Source organism: Culex pipiens, chromosome 2 (genome assembly GCF_016801865.2).
Source record: "Culex pipiens pallens isolate TS chromosome 2, TS_CPP_V2, whole genome shotgun sequence".
Classification (NCBI taxonomy): Eukaryota; Metazoa; Arthropoda; class Insecta; order Diptera; family Culicidae; genus Culex; species Culex pipiens.
The window spans coordinates 94,532,380-94,548,981 of NC_068938.1; the positions used below are offsets into that span (position 1 = coordinate 94,532,380).

Below are 16,602 nucleotides of genomic sequence, written 5' to 3' on the forward strand. Positions count from 1 at the left end.
TCCATGCTGTTTTCGTGGGGAATTGCTGTATATATATATATATATTATTCTCAAAAGCTGAATCTTAAATTAGAAGAATATATTCTAAATTTGCCATTGAATCTAAATTCGCGTCCAGTTTTTACATCATACAAAACACATATGAAACTGTAAACTGGAGCGTTTGGTACGGTATGTCAACGCATCCTTCCTCCCCTGTAGATTCTGTGAAATGGGATCCGTTCTCAGAATCCTCCCTGCGGTAAACACAACTTTGTAGGGCTGGCCGCTTTATTTTTTGCATTACATTTTCGGGTGGTACTGCAATTTTTGGTAAAGTCAAGAAAAGTGCTTGGGCGTAATCTAATCACAAGACTTTCAAGCATGCTTTCATCGGACTGGCTGCGTTTCGTGTTAGATCAGATTTTTTTAGATTAGAATCTAAATTCGCGTCTAGTTTTTCTCCAAATTGTCACAATTGTTAATTGAAAAGCCACTGAAATGTTAAATTTTTACGATATTGGGTAATGTTTGAAAGCAAAATCGAAAATGAAAATAAAAATCATATTAATTACAATACTTCATTGAATGCTTAGATTTTTTTGAATTAAGTTTTGGCGCTGATTATTAACAAACTATTGACAAGAGTAAACTGTTATGATGTCTTAAAATCGGAAGAAACTTTTTTTTTGAAAAATAGGATTATAATTTGCTTGCCACAACTTTATTATTCAGTGAGGTCAAAGTAATATTTATTCTAATATGTTTTGTTAAATGAATAAATGTTTGTGATTTTTTCAAATATTCAACCTTGCTGGAGAGCATAGCATTGTTTTTGAAACAAAATTCAAAAAAATCTACAAATTTACAGGCATTTTAGTTGGCTAAATTCCATATAAAATGTAAAAACATTCGTGCTTTGAATGCAGTTTAAAATGTAATGCAAATCGATAATTTTAGAAACAAAATTAGTTTTAAATAAATTTAATGCAAAATTCTGACTTTTTAAAATGGTTAAATTTAAATATTTATTGTTTAAAAACTTATGAACTAAGTTAACTAAATATAAACACTGTTTTTTTTTTTTCTTAAAAACTATATCAGCAACATTATTGATGGTACATTTGACGTAAAAATAAAATTTTAACACCTTAAATCTGATTTTAACAAGATAAACTATGACTATCAAAGTTCATATTGAAAAACCCGACTATTTTTTCCAAAAACAGTGCATGGACTTTGTGTGGCCTGTTTTTAAAATAATGATCTTGAGAAAAACCTTACCAGTTGAAAAATACTCTTAAATTTGTTTTTTCAATGATTTTTTAAAGTTTTCGAAAGTTGCTTAGTAAGATTATTCCAATTTTCTAAAACTCTCCGAATTTTCTCTATGGAAATCCATTAAGCAGAAAACAGACTGCAATTTTTTATTCTTCTGTCTTTTTTACTAGCAACAGATAAAAACAAGTGTCATAAATGTCTACAAATTATAATGCAGTTTTAGTCAAAAAAAATCAGTATTGTTGATTTATCTATTAAAACAATGCAGCGCTTTACAACATTTTCAAAATGCTTTGAACATGTAATATGTGCGCTTCCCCATCACCGACGTGAACTTCAAGTACCTAGAATGCATAAAATAGGCCACTGATAATGCGCTTCTTTCACACCGACGTGAAGTACCAAAAATACATTATATTTTTCAGCACTACACTTCCCAAATACAGATGTAAACCAAAAACCAAACACGTTATCATATTTCTATATTCCTTGACATCTAGACAAACCATACCAGTTGTAAAATAAAATAGCAATAGCAAACATATTAGAATTTTTCATAGCTACAAATTAGTAAATTATTGTTTTTTAAGGACACATCTAGTTTTTTTTTTGTAAAAAGAGGTCCTATAAGCTGTTGTGTTTAATATGTGTATAGGACCTTTTCATATAAATCTCAAGACATGCGAAAAAATACAGATTAAATTTGACAAAAAAGCGACTTTCCTGAGAACTGCCCTAGCCCGCACCACATGGAGGTACATTCAGCTCAATGTACCATATCATATGAGCAATCTTCTCCGTCTGCAATTTCAATATTAAATATCTCAATGCGACAACGATTTCCATTCAACGACAGGCACAAATCATTCAACCGTAAATCATCTGATTTAAAATATTGAACCATTGCTCGCCGGATGGTGTCATGCGAAGACGCGCGCGACATTCTTTTACGTATCGAGAAATTAAAAGTGCAACATGGAGTTAAACTTTCTGTCAAGCTGCTGTGAAGTTTACCATGACAGCTGCGAAAGTTTCACTCCATGTTACCGGCTCACATCTCTCTTTTTAATTTCTCGATAGTCGTCGCCGGCGCTGATTTATTTTTGGCAATGCCGTCGTCAGACCGCGTGTCGTCATCAACAGAGTTTCCCACCTAAAAATAGCGCCCAGTGCGTGCCCTTGAACCACTTTGCGCCCAATATTTACAAACATTAAAACTATTTTTAGCGCCCCGCAACTTTCTCTTGTGGGGAAACTGGTGGCATTCCAAGAACCGTTCTTGCCGCGGGGGTCAAAATAACGGTCATCGAAGGGATGGGGAGCAGCAAAACAACCCAAGCAATGTCGGCTCACATCCCGCGCTCCCCTCGGTCGAGCCAATTTGCTCAACCTTAATGGACACTCTAGGTTAAAATTATCAATTCATAACCGGTTTGATTGGCTCCGACGTTGCGTAATGCTGCGGCCTGGTGCACCATCCTGCTGGAAACCCGATTCCCGGGCCAGATTTTCCTCCGTTCAGCACCCGAATTCCATCACACAAAAATCACTTTTTACAGCTACTCGGCGCAGAGCCAACACGGCATGTAAACAAAGCCTTCTCCGGGGGCTGAACCCTCCGAAATCTTACCACAAAAACACGCGACGAAGGCGACACTACGCGCGGATTCACCCGGAATCGACGTCGCGGACCACGAACCGGATTTATGCACGCAAAACACTTGGAACTTTCCGTAACTTCGGACCGGACGAGGACGAAACGCGAAGCGAATCTCAGCCGCACACGAACCAACCAACCAAAAAAAAAAAAACTCAACGTAAACTTTTGCGCAAAGGGAGAAACGTCAAAGCAGAGACAGCTGATGGCAGGTGTCAGTTTTGAAAGAGCGCGCGTGAGAAAATTTGAGCAGTGGTGGCGTGAGTGGGGGCAAATATTTGGTTTTCAACCAAATCTGTAAAATTTAATGCAAATTTTGCTGTAAATTAGTCCCTGAAAAAAAGTCATCAAGTTAACAGGTTACGAGCTCGAACTTGTCCTTCAAAGATTAGTTCAAATGGAAAGACAAATCTAAAACAATGTACCAGTGTTCAAGGGGGAAGCGCGTGAATAGGGTCCTTAAGCCCTATGTCAATTTTTATGTACAAGGGTAAAAAACACGATCAAAAACCATTTCTGATCACTTTTTGTCATTTAATGCAAGATAATAAATTGACAAGACAACAGGTCCACTTGTAACGTGCTGTCAAGTAGGACCTTTTCTGTCAAAAAGGGTCGCGAAGTATTTTTTACAAATTGATTTAAAATCCATTTTAAATCCTTTGCGGTCTAACAAAGAGACATTGTGATCAGAAAAATAAGCTTTATCATTGTGAACAATGATATCACAAATCTGAGCTTAATTTTAGGACCCAATTACTGAAAGCTATTAGGACTCCGAGGAAGAAGTGGACGCCGGAGTCCGAAGACAAAGCGAATTTCAACGGCTGCTTATGGCTTGGATCAAGGCTTGAATACTGCCCTTGTTAATCTTTATACAATAGATTTGTCAAATACGGTTCAGGTTAGGACTCCGAAATCAGTTTCACCTTCGGTACCGTTTACAAGTTTCTTCTTAATGTAAGGTATGCACATGGGAAAGAACCGGTCAAGAAAAAGATCATATGGGCAGTGTAGGGATTATGGGTTGCAGGATTGAATATGTAATAAATTATTAAATGAGTATTTATTATAAGATTGATATAATTCATACATAAGAGTTTAGAGCGCAACAAAAAGTGCACACCTTCATGAATATTGCCTTGTTAGCAGACAGATTGCGGATAGAGCGCGAGAGCGTGGTGCTAGCGAGCTGCGAGAGAGAACAACGAGCGAGAAAACAACGAGATGCGCGCGGCCGGCGAAAGAGAGAATGAAGATTGTCAAATCAGTTTTGTGGTTAATTTGTGTGGAATAAGACGTGTTGTTTGTTAATTGCGAAATATCTGTGCTTTTATTATAAAAGAAAGTCCCCAATCACGACCGGCAGCGCAAGCAAGCCAGAGAGGGTGAAGAAAAGCCCCAATAACTAGCTCCCTCTCCTTTGTTCTGCTGTTACTTGATCCCTTTCCTTCCGATCTGCATACTAGCCTTAAGGTGAAGAAAATTGATCATCACTATTGAAAATTCTGTATTAAATTCAATTCAACGAATTTCTGCACCAAAAGGAATCAGCATATGCCGGTTGTTGAGTTCTTGAAGCCACTGAAAGAATGATTGATGTAAATCAATAAAATTTATAAAATTGTGTGGTACAATCCTTGACTTTCTAGCTGGCAATCATTGATTAATGAAGATTTCCATAACTCGTCTGCCTGTGTGGATCAATCGGACCGCGCACTGGACTCACAATCCAGAGGTCGCCGGTCCGAATCCCGGGGCGGACGCAAAAAATTCTAAGTGTAAATATAGGTATTCGGTGCCCTCTCCCCGTGCCCATACCTTCACACTTAGGAGACCCGGGAGGCGGAGTCTTGTCGCAAAAAGAACGATACACGCCTGTGGATCCGTTGACGAAACCGCAAGGTTTAAGAGGGCCACATTATAAGGTGTTACGTCGATTCCGTTTTTCCATAACTTTACAAGGAATGGGATAATCGTTACCAAAAAGTATCAACACATGTAGGGTATTATTCTGAACAATTTGTTGAAGGATTTTTCGCAAAATGTTGAAAACGACGCAAAATTAATATTTTTTGAATGAAAAATCATGGCAATGATGGAAGGTGAAGTTAACGGGATAATATACTATTAGGAATTGTGATATAAAAGCATTTGATTTGATAAAACGAAACCATCGTGGAATCCATTTCTGCTAAAGCTTCATTATATTCACTCAAACGAATAAAGTTTATGGTTGTATTACACAATTTGAACTTAATGCCTTAACTAGGTGTATTGAGAAGAAAGACAAACTATATCGTATGACAATTCGTTGACTGTACGACAAAAAAACAAGAAATGCTACTGCTTAACAAAACAAAAAGTACATTCGCAATTGTTCAGGTTGACTCTTATAGATCTCTGTTCGCTTTGTATGATTTTAAATGAGAAGAGAAACAGTATGTGGAGGTTTTGGATGATCAAAATGAGGCCTACTAACCAATAGAATTGAATTCCGAAATTTAGAATGCTCACGAATGGGGTAAATTACTAACAATAAGTTTGATGAGTCACAAAAAATGTATAAATTTTATATATTAAAATTCTCTCGATTACCGTATCTCTTTAATAATGTGGTATTTGTTGCATAACATCAGTACATCCCCGCGCTTGCTTCCGCTATCCAGCTGATTCTCATTTGTTTGCATGGAATCTTATAAACTCTCTCTATCCGTCCAGTTGTCTTACGCAAATATTTAGTTTGGACATTCAAATAGGTTGCACATCAAGCAGCGCGGTTCCAGAAACTCGTTGAGGTTTTACTCGAAAATCAGCGAACCTGAGGCATAGCTAACGCTGGAGTCTTTCTTATCACAGCACTGATTGCTTTGGTCGTACTTGAGAAATTTGAAGCTCATCCGGTAGCCGCGCCGCTTCAGCTCCTCGACGGACTAAAAACATGGACCGAAAGTTAGGTTAAATTTGCTGAGGAGTTTATCCACCCATCAATCCGGTACCTGTAGCAACACCCCGATCGGATGGCGGCCGCAAATTGTGTTGTTGTACTTTCGCAGATACTCGGCGAAGCTCTCCGGCTTCAGTGTCTCGATCAGATCCATGCCCATCTTGTCCAGCACCTCGATCCACTTGTAGATCGGGCCGTGCGACTCCTCGTAGTACGTGTACCGGAAGCGGGCGCCCCAGTGGCAAAAGTCGGACGAGATGACGAAGAGATTCTGCGGGTCGGCCAGGTACGGCGCCAGGATCTTGCCGTACGTTTCCTCCCAGTCGTTGCTGATCGAGCCGACCATGATTGGCACAATGGTGAACTGGTCACGGAAGCTGAACGAAACGGTAACTTATTTCTGGTTGCTGACCCAACGAGCAATACACGATTGTTTTCTGGTTGATCCCACCCGTAATACAGTCAGATCCCCCCTCCCGACAACACTTACTCTTCCATCACTTTGGCCACGTAGGGAAGGTGCATCTCGATGCTGTGCTCGTCCTCGTCAGTCTTTTGGTCCATCCACTTGAAGTGTCCGGTGGCCTCCAGCTCGGCGTTGACCTGTTGGTCAACCTTGAGGTCGTACAGCGGCGTACGACAGAACTGGGCCGCCGACAGGGCACAACGCGACAGGCGGACATGGTGGGAGGGTCCCAGGATGAAGACGCGCTTCCTAAAAACAAAGTAAACAAACACTCAAATCAACTTAAATTCTACACATCATTTCGGAAAAGCTCTACTTACACAACGGCCGGACTAATTTGTCGGTACGCCCAGGCTCCACAAGCGCCGCAGTAGCGATATCCTGCGTGTCTGTTGTGAAGAGAAAGAGAAAAAAGACATTTAGAGCAAGGATAAATTGGCGCCCTTGAAAGCTCCATTATGGTGGACGAAATAATTACGGGGCGATAATGGCGCGAGCCGGCCCAAAGGTCAGATCGGAGTCATCCAGCCATTTGGACAGTTGTCGGTTGAGTTCGGAACCTGTTGAAAGAAAAAGAAGGAATGAAACTCTGTGTAATTTATTTTGTTTGCTATTATTTTGATTTGCTTTAGAAATCTGGCGACAACACGGGAGAAGAAAAAGGCGAAAAAACTGGGTCCAGGGGAACTGTCAGCAAAGTTAACAATATTTTCATTTTAGGAAAATTGATTTTAAAAGACAATCTTATCGTCTTTGCAGACTGAACACACTAATATTAAACAGGACAAACATTGAACGAAAAGCTCCAGGACGATAAGGCGGGAATCGTAAACGCGTCCAAAAGCAATTTAGATCGGCAGAAATTAGAATAGGGACTTATGGAACCCCTGGACGGATCTAATGAGACTAATAGATTACACTCAACCCCCGATGGTTTGACACCAACTGTTGTCAAACGAACGCGGTCACTTTTTAGTTTGACACCCCTTTTACACGGAGTTCACTCACACTACTGAGCGTTTGTTTCGATAGTGTGCGTGAGCGCCGTGTAAAAAGTGATAGTCCGTCACTTTTTAGTTTGACTTTGACCAACCAACAGGGTGCAAACTAAAAAAGTGTCAAACGAAAAAGTGACCAACCACCGGGGGTTGAGTGTATAATTGGTTCAGCCAGTGCACAGTAGTCCGAAACCTAAATCTAGCGTAACAAATTTGATAGCACACGAAAGTTACAGCCGAAAAGACGTCAATTTAAAGCGTTAGTAACTAAAAAAGTTAATGCAGTTTGACCTCGCTGTTGGAAGCTTCCAAAAGTAAACATTCTAGAGTTGATTTGCAGAAAACATCTCGGACAACCAAATCTCGGAGCGTATGGTGGTGTGTCCCCACGCTTCTTCCTCCCCTGTCGATTCGGAATTGTGTTGTTGTTCGAACACTCAGTGCTCAAACTCAACCCAATTACGGATAATTTCTGCGATACGGCTTTACGCAGTAGGCCTGGCCGCTTTAACGCTTGTGATGTTTCAATGCATTCCGATGCAATGGCGCACTACAAATGTTGATGAATGACAAGAAGAGTGCTAGGCGTCATCTATCCTAAGGATCCCTTCGAAAGATTGGCTGCGCTAGGGTCTGATTAGATTAGATTAGATTAGAACTCATTTTATCTTAATTTGAAAATTAGCATTTTTTATTTTTTTTGTCTATATTTTTTGATAGAAGTGAAAAAAGTTCGTTTTTTTAAATAAAATGTTAATTTGGACAAGCTCTACAAAAAAAAGAAGTAACAAGTCTTGACTAAAATATTCTTGGAAATAACGTCATGATTCGAAATCCGGACACTTAGTACCATATTATTTTTGTTATAGCTGGCAAAAAATCATGTAATAAGTTGGAAATGTAGAAATATCATCAGGTTTTAGTATAAACAGTCAGTTTTAAGAGAATGCATGCAAAATATGTCATTTCTAACCATTTTTCATCAGAATTTGAAAATTAAAATGACTTGTTGTGTTTCGAATCCCGGACACTGTTAAAGGCTGATTCGAAATCCGGACACTTTTGCTTCGAATTCCGGACACTCGATTTTGCTTATGAATCGTACAAATTTGGACTGAAATGTTAGTGAATGGCATTCTTTAGGTCTCAAATAAGCTGTTAACATCAAAACAATCGATATTTTATATAAAAATTTGCTAGAATTTAAGGAAATCAAAACCACAAATTTCTGCTTTGCTTTCCCGGTGCTTCGGACGCCTATGAAATATTTCCGTTGAAATGTTTCGCATTTTTTGTAATCTTATAATTTTATTTTATTGTTTTGGCATTAACTACAGCGTTCAAACAAACTTTAAATGAAAGTTGATGTTAGAATTTATGAAATAACACAGTTTTGACATTCGTAATGCGAACTTATATCAAAATAATTGATAAAACAAGTTGAAGTGTCCGGGTTTCGAAGCGTCCGGGAATTCGAATCATGACGTTATTTCAGGAATGAATTCTGTTGACACTAGAAATAATTTAATTAAAACTCGTTTTTTTTCATATCATTGTACATTTTTGAGCCCTTGTAGACAATTGTAGAGCTTGTCAAAATGAACATTTTTGTACTTAAAAAACGAATTTTGGTCTATTCTATCAAAAGCAATGGGTTAAACTCCAAAATGACGTCTTTATTTCGTGTTTTGGCTCTAACTTTCGTTTGAAACGGCCTACTTTTACTCTTTTGCAACATGAATGGTTGTTTTGATGATCTCTACAAATGTCTACAAAACATCAACTCGCTATGATGTAAGCGTGAATTGATAAATAAAAAAACCTAAACCTAAGTCACAGCACAACTGGCTCTAAAAACTTCCCGTTTGACAAAAGAACTTTGTTCTCTGGCGTTCCTTACAACTTTTTTTGAAGACACCGAAGCGCTATCTCGTCATCCTGTCAAAATAATGTCCACCATACCAAAATATGCCCCTATTGACCCTGTTCATTTGTCCCGAAGACATCAAAGCTCTAAATCTTAACGTGTGGCCACTATCAATTTTGTCACGCTAGATTTCGGTTCCGGACCGCTGTTTACACGTTGAAGCGGCCAGGCCTACTGCGTAAAGTTTACCGCAAAGATGATTCATTGAAGTGGGTTGACTTTGAGTACGGAATGTTAAAAAAATCAGCAAAATCCCATAAGTCTGCCAACACTGCCCCAAAAATGAAAATATAAGGGGCATAAAAGAGAAAGAGAGAGACAAGGCGAACAAGAATGTTGTCTTCCCAAAAAACTGCCCCCTCGGACAGCTTCCTGGAAGGCAATTAAACATCGAAATATGAGCAACAAACAAAACCTGTCATAAAAAAATGACCCCGAAACGTGTCCTACCTGAGTCGGTGTACCAACTTCCGGCGTGAGAAGCCTCCCGATAAGTCATCTTTCGCCTGGGGATGGATTATTTCCTGTTTTGGACTTGTTTGGGTGCGTTCAGCAGAGGAAAATCTCCGTCGCCGTCGTTGTTGTCTGCAGGTCTACGAGATGCACTGAACCACTGAAAAACTTTCTTTCTGTTTTACTTTTGCCCAATGACGACGAAAGTCAATGATAGATTTTCCGTCGCGTTCCCTCTCGCCAGGTTCAATCAGCTGTTGTCTCGCTCTCTCTCTCGTTCTGGTTCAGAAATCGAACAAAAGATGAATATTTTAACGTGAATTTAATTTGATTAAATACAATTTCTTTACAAAACTTCCTTACCTACGCGTGTAGAAGGTGGAAAACAGTGGAAAGTGGCACTTTTTCCAGCTTTCCACGCCCGAAAAGTACGCACAAAGGACAGACAATGTTTGGACGACAGGAAAATGACTGCTGCTGCACCCAAACTCAACAACAGAAATGAGAAACGAAGAGTGATGATGATGATGATCGAGGTATGCGATGGTTGTTTCGCTTGCGCATCAGACGTTTTTGACGTTTGGAAGAAACCCAGTGAAAAAAGTATGAATCGCTCGGCAAACGTCAACTTTAATGGGACAAAATCCGATTGGCGGCAAGTTTCTAATAAGATTTAATTAAACAGTTTATGAGCATTCAGGTGCACAATGTGATTTAACGATCTTTGTGTTTTCATTAAATAACAATATGTCCCATATTTTGCATGTGTAAATACTCGGACTTGACTATTTTCTGGATATTAACAGTCTGGAGCCGATGCCCGATTTTTCTGTAACATTCTTATTGGAATTCCATATAAACTGTAGCGGGTCGCAACTGCCAACTCTTTACTGAATACTGTCTACCATTGTCTACTGACTACTGTTAACTGTCAACTACTGTCCACCGTTTGCTGTCTAATGTCTACTAACTAGAGAACCTGGAGCTTATGCTTCGATTGGTACTTTTGGTTTGAGATGGCCGTTCTCTTATAAGCTCCAGGTTCTCTACTACTAATCACTGTCTTCTGAATTACTGTCTACTGAATACTGTTTACATAAAACTGGTAACCGTCCAATGTCTACTGCCTATTGCCTACTGTTCACTGTCTACTGTCCACCGATTACTGTCTATTGTCTACTGACTACTGTTCACTGTCTTAGTCTACTGTCTAAAGTTGTCTGACTACTGTCTAATGACCACAGAGTAATCGGGGACTTTCTTTCATAATAAAAACACAGATATTTTGCATATCAACACGTCTTATTCCACACAAATCAATCACAAAACAGATTTGACAATCATCATTCTCTCTTTTACCATGGCAGCCGCGCGCTACTCGCTGTTTTCTCGCTCTTTGTTCTCGCTCGCTAGCGCACTCTCGCGCACAATGCGCAATCTGTCAAGTTATTTAGCTAACCTTCGGGAAGTCGCGTGTTTTGGCATTTCATACAAGTGTCACAAGTGTCAAAGTGTGTACAAAGTAGGGTGCGCACTAGGGTGGGTACGCTTTTCAAAAAGTTCTCGGATCAAGTTTTAGTATGGTTCCCATAGGGACTTTCTTGCCAAATATCAGCTCATTTGGTTGTAAACTGGCTGCGCGCATCAGGGTTAAAGTTTATATGGGAATTACTATGGGAAATTGGAACTTTTTGTTCAAACGCTCCTACAGGTCCGGGAAAATCACGCGCCAACTTCTGGTATGGTCAGGCCTATGGAGAATGGTCTGGAGAACACTTTTCCCGAAGAGAGCATGTGGATTCGTTGTCCCTACACCTGGCGCATCGGCAAACAATCCGATGTCTCCGGAATCAACGGTTTTCCCTCAAAAAGCATCAAATTTTCCTAAGCATGCTATGAAAGCTTGATGAACACCGCGACGCCATATGTCAGACAGCTACCACGTCGGTGAGAAGCGGCTGAAATATTTAATTGCAAACCTTCTTTTAACTAGAAAATGATCATTTCGAGTAATCCTGATATTATTTAGTCGAATTCAGAATCTTTGCATAGCAAATTTGTATTTTTTTGCAAATATTTCGTACCACGTGTATTTACTCCCGCTTCAATATCGGCAACAATAAACTTTAACAACTTTGGCCAGTCTGGAACCGATTCGGGAAAATCTGCAGATTGTATGGGAAAAGTTGCGTAAAATCGTATTTTGATATCAGGTGGCAAACAAGCTAAAAACGCCAACAAACGGAAAAAAGACAAGACGAAGTTTGTCTGGTTTAGCCTTGGGTTTATCTTGTATTTTATAAGAAAACATTTATCAATATTTTATTACTTTAATTTTTAATTTAATTGGTTACAAATAAAATACATATTGAAATAAAATTTACTTAGCATTTTGCAGCGTTCTATTATGGTTTGCAATTATCAACAAATATAAAACATGTTATTAATGAAGTTTTTAGTAAACTTTTCTAAAATACTCGAATTTCCCTGTTGCTAAAAATTACGAAAGTATACATCATTTTATTGCACTGATTTTAAAGATTCTACTTTTGATGAATGTGATGTTTAAGATAAGCTGCTTTTTTATCATATTTTGGAAGACTAAAATTCTAAAATCTCACTCAAACTGAAATAGTTGAATGATTATGATAGGTTCAATTGACAGAAATTCTTCAAAATGTTCCAAAGGAAATCAAATACAACTCTTTTGCCTTCCTCACCTCAGTGAGGAAAGGCTATAAAATCACTCGAAAAATGAACTTCTTTATTCGACCTCGTAGACCCACCTTCACGTATACATATCGACTCAGAATCAAATTCTGAACAAATGTCTGTGCGTGTGTCTGGATGTGAGTCCGTGCACACGATTATCTCCGGACTGGCTTAACCGATTTGGACCGTTTTGGTCCCTAGTTAATATTATGAAGTTTAGAATAGTACTTCAAAAGTTATGCTAAAAAAAGGATTTTAGCTAAACTCCGGAAGATTGTAAAAAGGGTGGTTTTTGTAAGAAAACCTGTAATGCTATACATTTTTAGAAAGGTATTTGAAAGATCTTTCCAACGCGTTGAAAAAATTGAAGAACCCCATCAAAAGTTATGAGCACTTAAGTGTTATTTATACACTTTTTGAGGCCGGATCTCAAACATTTTGATGAAAAAGTTGTCCGGATCTATCATGCGACCCATCGTTGGATAGGTAATCATAAGACCTTTCCAACGAGCCCAAAATATTGAAAATCTGTCAACCCTATCAAAAGTTATTAGCACTTTAGTGTTTTTGACACATTTTTTCGCCGGATCTCAGATATTTTGATAAAAATAAGTGTTATTTATACACTTTCTTGAGGCTGTGTAGTGTATTCAATTTATGAATGCGAGGAAGGCACCAACCACATAAAGGTGGATTAAGTAATGGCCTATCTACAATCACTTAGCTTAGAATAGTTAAGTAAAGTAAAACTTAGAAAATGTACACAACTTACGGCCGTCATCCACAATCAACTTAGAAAATTTGCTGGGCTGATATACGTTGCTATGCAGTTGTTTGTTTACCTTTGATATGGAAACGTCAACTTACCGTAGATTTTGAAATTTTCCAAACCATACGTCAAGTTTCTAATTTTATTCCTTTTCATTGTAGAAGATCAGATTCATTTCCATTGATTCAAACTCCTAAGCTAAGTGAAATTTTCTAAGTTAAGTGATTGTAGATAGGCCATAACGTTTTTATTTTCAAATAAATAATTTGTGCCATGACGTTTAAATTTGTAACTTCTGGAGTTTTTTTGAAAGGGTAAAAAAAGGGTCAAAAAAAAAACTCCAGACTTGAACTGCTGCTAAAATTTGTCCCAAAATTCTTACACTAAATAAATACTGTCTACTTAAATAAATATTTTTTTTTTTAATATAATGTTTTGTAAATACAAGTTTTGTAGCAGATTCAGTTTGCCATGACTCCATGAATTCATTTTATAACGTTGTCAAAAACCTTGTGTAAAACGACACTCGATCCTGTAGAATTTGGAATGCCTTTCGATCGTCGCGAAAAATTCTTCCTCCAAGATGAGGTCGTCATGCACAACCAAATCGACAGTGCGTGGGTTGTCATCCGTGGGAACGTCTTCGACATTACGGCTTTGTACGGCGGCGGTGGTGGCACCGGCAGTCGCCCAAGCTCTCCAAAAAAGGTTCGTGGCTCCGCTTCGACTGCCGATGATAAATGGTCTCCGTAATTTGCCTATCCTCTGATTCCCATCTCCTCCGGGGTAGATTCATCAACTGCTGCTTGCCTTTGCCGGCAAGGATTTAAGCGGATTCTTCACCGACGGCGGTCGGCCACTTTACAGGATTAGCAAGGATGGTGTCAAGGTGCCGGTGTTCGCGCCGGTCAAGGTGAAGAACCGTGCCACCGGAGAGTACTGGTGGAACGATCGAAGCTTGCGGATCGGGAGGATTACGGCCCGGGCGCGGCCACTTCGGGTGCGCAACAGCTTGACGTTCAAGGTGCAAGAACTGGTGGTTTGCGAAGAAGATACGATCGCAATGATTCAGCGCAAGTTTCTCCGATTCAACGGCAATGCCACAAACTACCGGTGGAGGAGTAATATCGATATGGTTAGTTGATTGGACTGAAAGTTGATGTTTTCAACAATTATCAAAATTAAAGAAGAATTTAGAGTATTTTTATAAGCAAAGTGCACTTAATTAAACAATGGTCCAAATTCATCATTGCACCACTTCTTTCACCCCCACGCGTGCATTCCAGAGTGACGCGGCCGCAGATTTACGACTTGATAAGACGCTGACGGAGAATGGCATCGTTTACGACCGCTACCCACCGGCGCCGCTCGTTTGGATCTTCTACCAGATTCCGGAGGGAATGCGCCTCGACCACGACCAAACCGGTGGTGGTGACAGCCATGGCCAGCCCACCATCACCAGTGCGTCGTCGGCGGTTTCACCCACAACAGAAGCTAACAATGGCACGTATCCATCGTCGACGCAGGTGGCAACATGTTCTGCCGGAAGTTGACCACCGTGCGGTTAAATGAAACAATTTCCCCGTGACTTGAAGAAGAAGTCCCCGAAAACAAAAGACCACTTGGCAATTTGCCGACCCCAGCAGACCCGGCCGGGAAAGTGAACCCCTTTCTTCGTGTTGAGCTTCTCTGTGTGAACTACCAAAGAAAAGAAAAAGAGGGGAAAATCGTCTTGAAATTAAAATATAATAGAAATTCCTCAAATTCCTTCAGACGACCTTTGTTTTAGTTTCAGCGCGAAATCGGATGTGGGTGTGGAATGCGTTCTCACGCCACCGCAGACGTCAACCGGGGGAGCAAGAATTACTGTTGCGGACCCAGTTTCTTTTTTTCGGTGGGTGGTGGCTTAATCGGGTGATGAACGAGCTTTCGATGGTCGAGTGGAATAAATTTGTACCGAAATTAAGGAAATCTGCGAGGCAATTAGTTAATATTTATGTTAAATTAAATCAAATTTACAAACTCCAATAGTTCATATTTTTGTTATTTTTCTTTTATTTTTCAGATTCAAATTAAAAAAATAAATATGGAGGGGCAAAAAACTACGGTATCACTTGTAGTATGAGAAATAAAAAGATTTTTTTTTTTTAATAAAAAGCATCCCAATCTGATTGAACATGGACAAACGAAACTATTGGCACTACGCCCCCTGGGGCATGGCCTTCCTCTAACGTGGGATTTCTGCTCCAGCGCCTCTGACGAGACAGGAGAAACCGGGACCGACGTTTTACTTCACCATCCGATAGAAGCTCAGTGGATAAGGCGGGAATCGAACCCGCGTCTCATAGCATCATCGGGATCGGCAGCCGAAGCCGCTACCCCTGCGCCACGAGACCCACATATATGGACCATATGGACCAACATGGACAAATATATGCTGAATACATTCTCTACTTTTTTGCTGTTCTTCACATTTCTTTGCCATTTATAATAGGATTATGCTTTTTTGGAAATCAATGGCTCCTAAAACAAATATTAAAATTTTGCTATTTGGGTGATTTTGAAACCGTCTTGAGTCGGCTGTGAAGCAAACGAATAAAATTTAGTTTATTGAACATAATTAAAAACAGCCCCAATTGTATTCTTTTGTTAAATGAAGCTATTCTAATGATAAGGATTTATAGTTAGGTGAATTAGATGAAATTACAAACCATATTTCAAATTTCAAGCTTGAACTTCCAAATGTAGAAACAAGGAGTACACCACAAAAAAATCCGTTGTACACCCTCCATACAAAAAAGTTTGTTTTTGTATGGAAGTTGATGGGGAGATGGTTGAGAATTCCAACAAAGTGTCCACGTGGTTTATGGATGGTCCCTTAGCCCGCTCGGCCATCAGACCGATGAAGAAAGGCATTCTACTTGCAGCTACACGCGAAATCCACATGCGTGTAAAATAAATTTTGCATTATGTTATGAAATTTTATGTAATATTACACCCTGAAACCTGTCGCCCATCAGTATGGGAAACCTACATGACCGAAATGTGAAGCTCATATATGCGTTTACCTTTTCCAGTCTTCATCAGTCTGATGGCCGAGCGGGCTAAGGCGCCAGTCGTTACTGTTCGTCGTTACTGTACATGCAGTGTGTAAAATGTATTTTCCCACAAAGGAGATTTGCATGGTTTTGCATGCGGTTTTTCCTCGGAATTTTTTTTCTGAGTAGGGACAGCAGGTTGTTTTACCCGAAACCAGCCGTAAATATCCAAATGTTGTGCAGTAACAAGGCTAAAACAGCTGTTCGCCCCAGATGAGGGAACTGCTAAATGCTTAATACAAGTTTCAGGAGTGTAGTAAAAATTGCAAAATAATGATATTTTCCCCCCTCACCTTACGATTATTTACAATTTGT

At 39.4% G+C, this 16,602-nt stretch overlaps 3 protein-coding genes across 12 annotated transcripts in view; 1 reads left to right on the forward strand and 2 right to left on the reverse strand.

Moving 5' to 3' along the window:
- Window positions 1-3,058, reverse strand: part of LOC120415458 (restin homolog) — a 196,294-nt gene extending 193,236 nt beyond the window's left edge. For 7 of the 9 annotated variants that reach the window (XM_039577008.2, XM_039577007.2, XM_039577003.2 and 4 more), the window contains exon 1: window positions 2,891-3,058. The gene's annotated coding sequence lies outside the window, so the exon portion shown is untranslated. The remainder of the gene's footprint in view (window positions 1-2,890) is intronic. The other 2 variants (XM_039577012.2, XM_039577011.2) reach the window with 2 other exon arrangements.
- Window positions 3,059-5,101: 2,043 nt separating this feature from the next.
- LOC120415487 (protein MEMO1) lies at window positions 5,102-10,230 on the reverse strand. The gene is made up of 7 exons (XM_039577054.1): window positions 10,072-10,230; window positions 9,706-9,987; window positions 6,809-6,890; window positions 6,651-6,719; window positions 6,355-6,579; window positions 5,917-6,241; window positions 5,102-5,850 (listed from the first exon to the last, which is right to left on the reverse strand). Exons 2-7 carry the CDS (start codon window positions 9,752-9,754, stop codon window positions 5,719-5,721), a joined length of 882 nt encoding a protein of 293 aa, XP_039432988.1. The 5' UTR covers window positions 9,755-9,987; window positions 10,072-10,230; the 3' UTR covers window positions 5,102-5,718.
- Window positions 10,231-13,664: 3,434 nt separating this feature from the next.
- Window positions 13,665-15,192, forward strand: LOC120415473 (cytochrome b5 domain-containing protein 1). 2 transcript variants are annotated; one of them, XR_008212080.1, is made up of 4 exons: window positions 13,665-13,897; window positions 13,980-14,324; window positions 14,476-14,814; window positions 14,979-15,192. XR_008212080.1 is itself a non-coding variant. In XM_039577034.2 (3 exons), exons 1-3 carry the CDS (start codon window positions 13,736-13,738, stop codon window positions 14,740-14,742), a joined length of 774 nt encoding a protein of 257 aa, XP_039432968.1. In that variant the 5' UTR covers window positions 13,666-13,735; the 3' UTR covers window positions 14,743-14,963. The 2 variants fall into 2 exon arrangements, 1 of the variants encoding a protein (XP_039432968.1); XM_039577034.2 differs by lacking the exon at window positions 14,979-15,192 and having other exon boundaries at window positions 13,666-13,897; window positions 14,476-14,963.
- The last annotated feature ends 1,410 nt before the right edge of the window (window positions 15,193-16,602 follow it).

Coding starts and splice junctions, on each gene's coding strand:
- LOC120415487 (XM_039577054.1), bottom strand. CDS start 9,754: ATGACTTATCGGGAGGCTTCTCACGCCGGAAGTTGGTACACCGACTCA. Junction 6,891..9,705: donor AAGTTGGTACACCGACTCAG/GTAGGACACGTT, acceptor TTCTTTCAACAG/GTTCCGAACTCAACCGACAA. Junction 5,851..5,916: donor CGATCGGGGTGTTGCTACAG/GTACCGGATTGA, acceptor CCATGTTTTTAG/TCCGTCGAGGAGCTGAAGCG.
- LOC120415473 (XM_039577034.2), top strand. CDS start 13,736: ATGCCTTTCGATCGTCGCGAAAAATTCTTCCTCCAAGATGAGGTCGTC. Junction 13,898..13,979: donor GCCCAAGCTCTCCAAAAAAG/GTTCGTGGCTCC, acceptor CCTCCGGGGTAG/ATTCATCAACTGCTGCTTGC. Junction 14,325..14,475: donor GGAGGAGTAATATCGATATG/GTTAGTTGATTG, acceptor CGTGCATTCCAG/AGTGACGCGGCCGCAGATTT.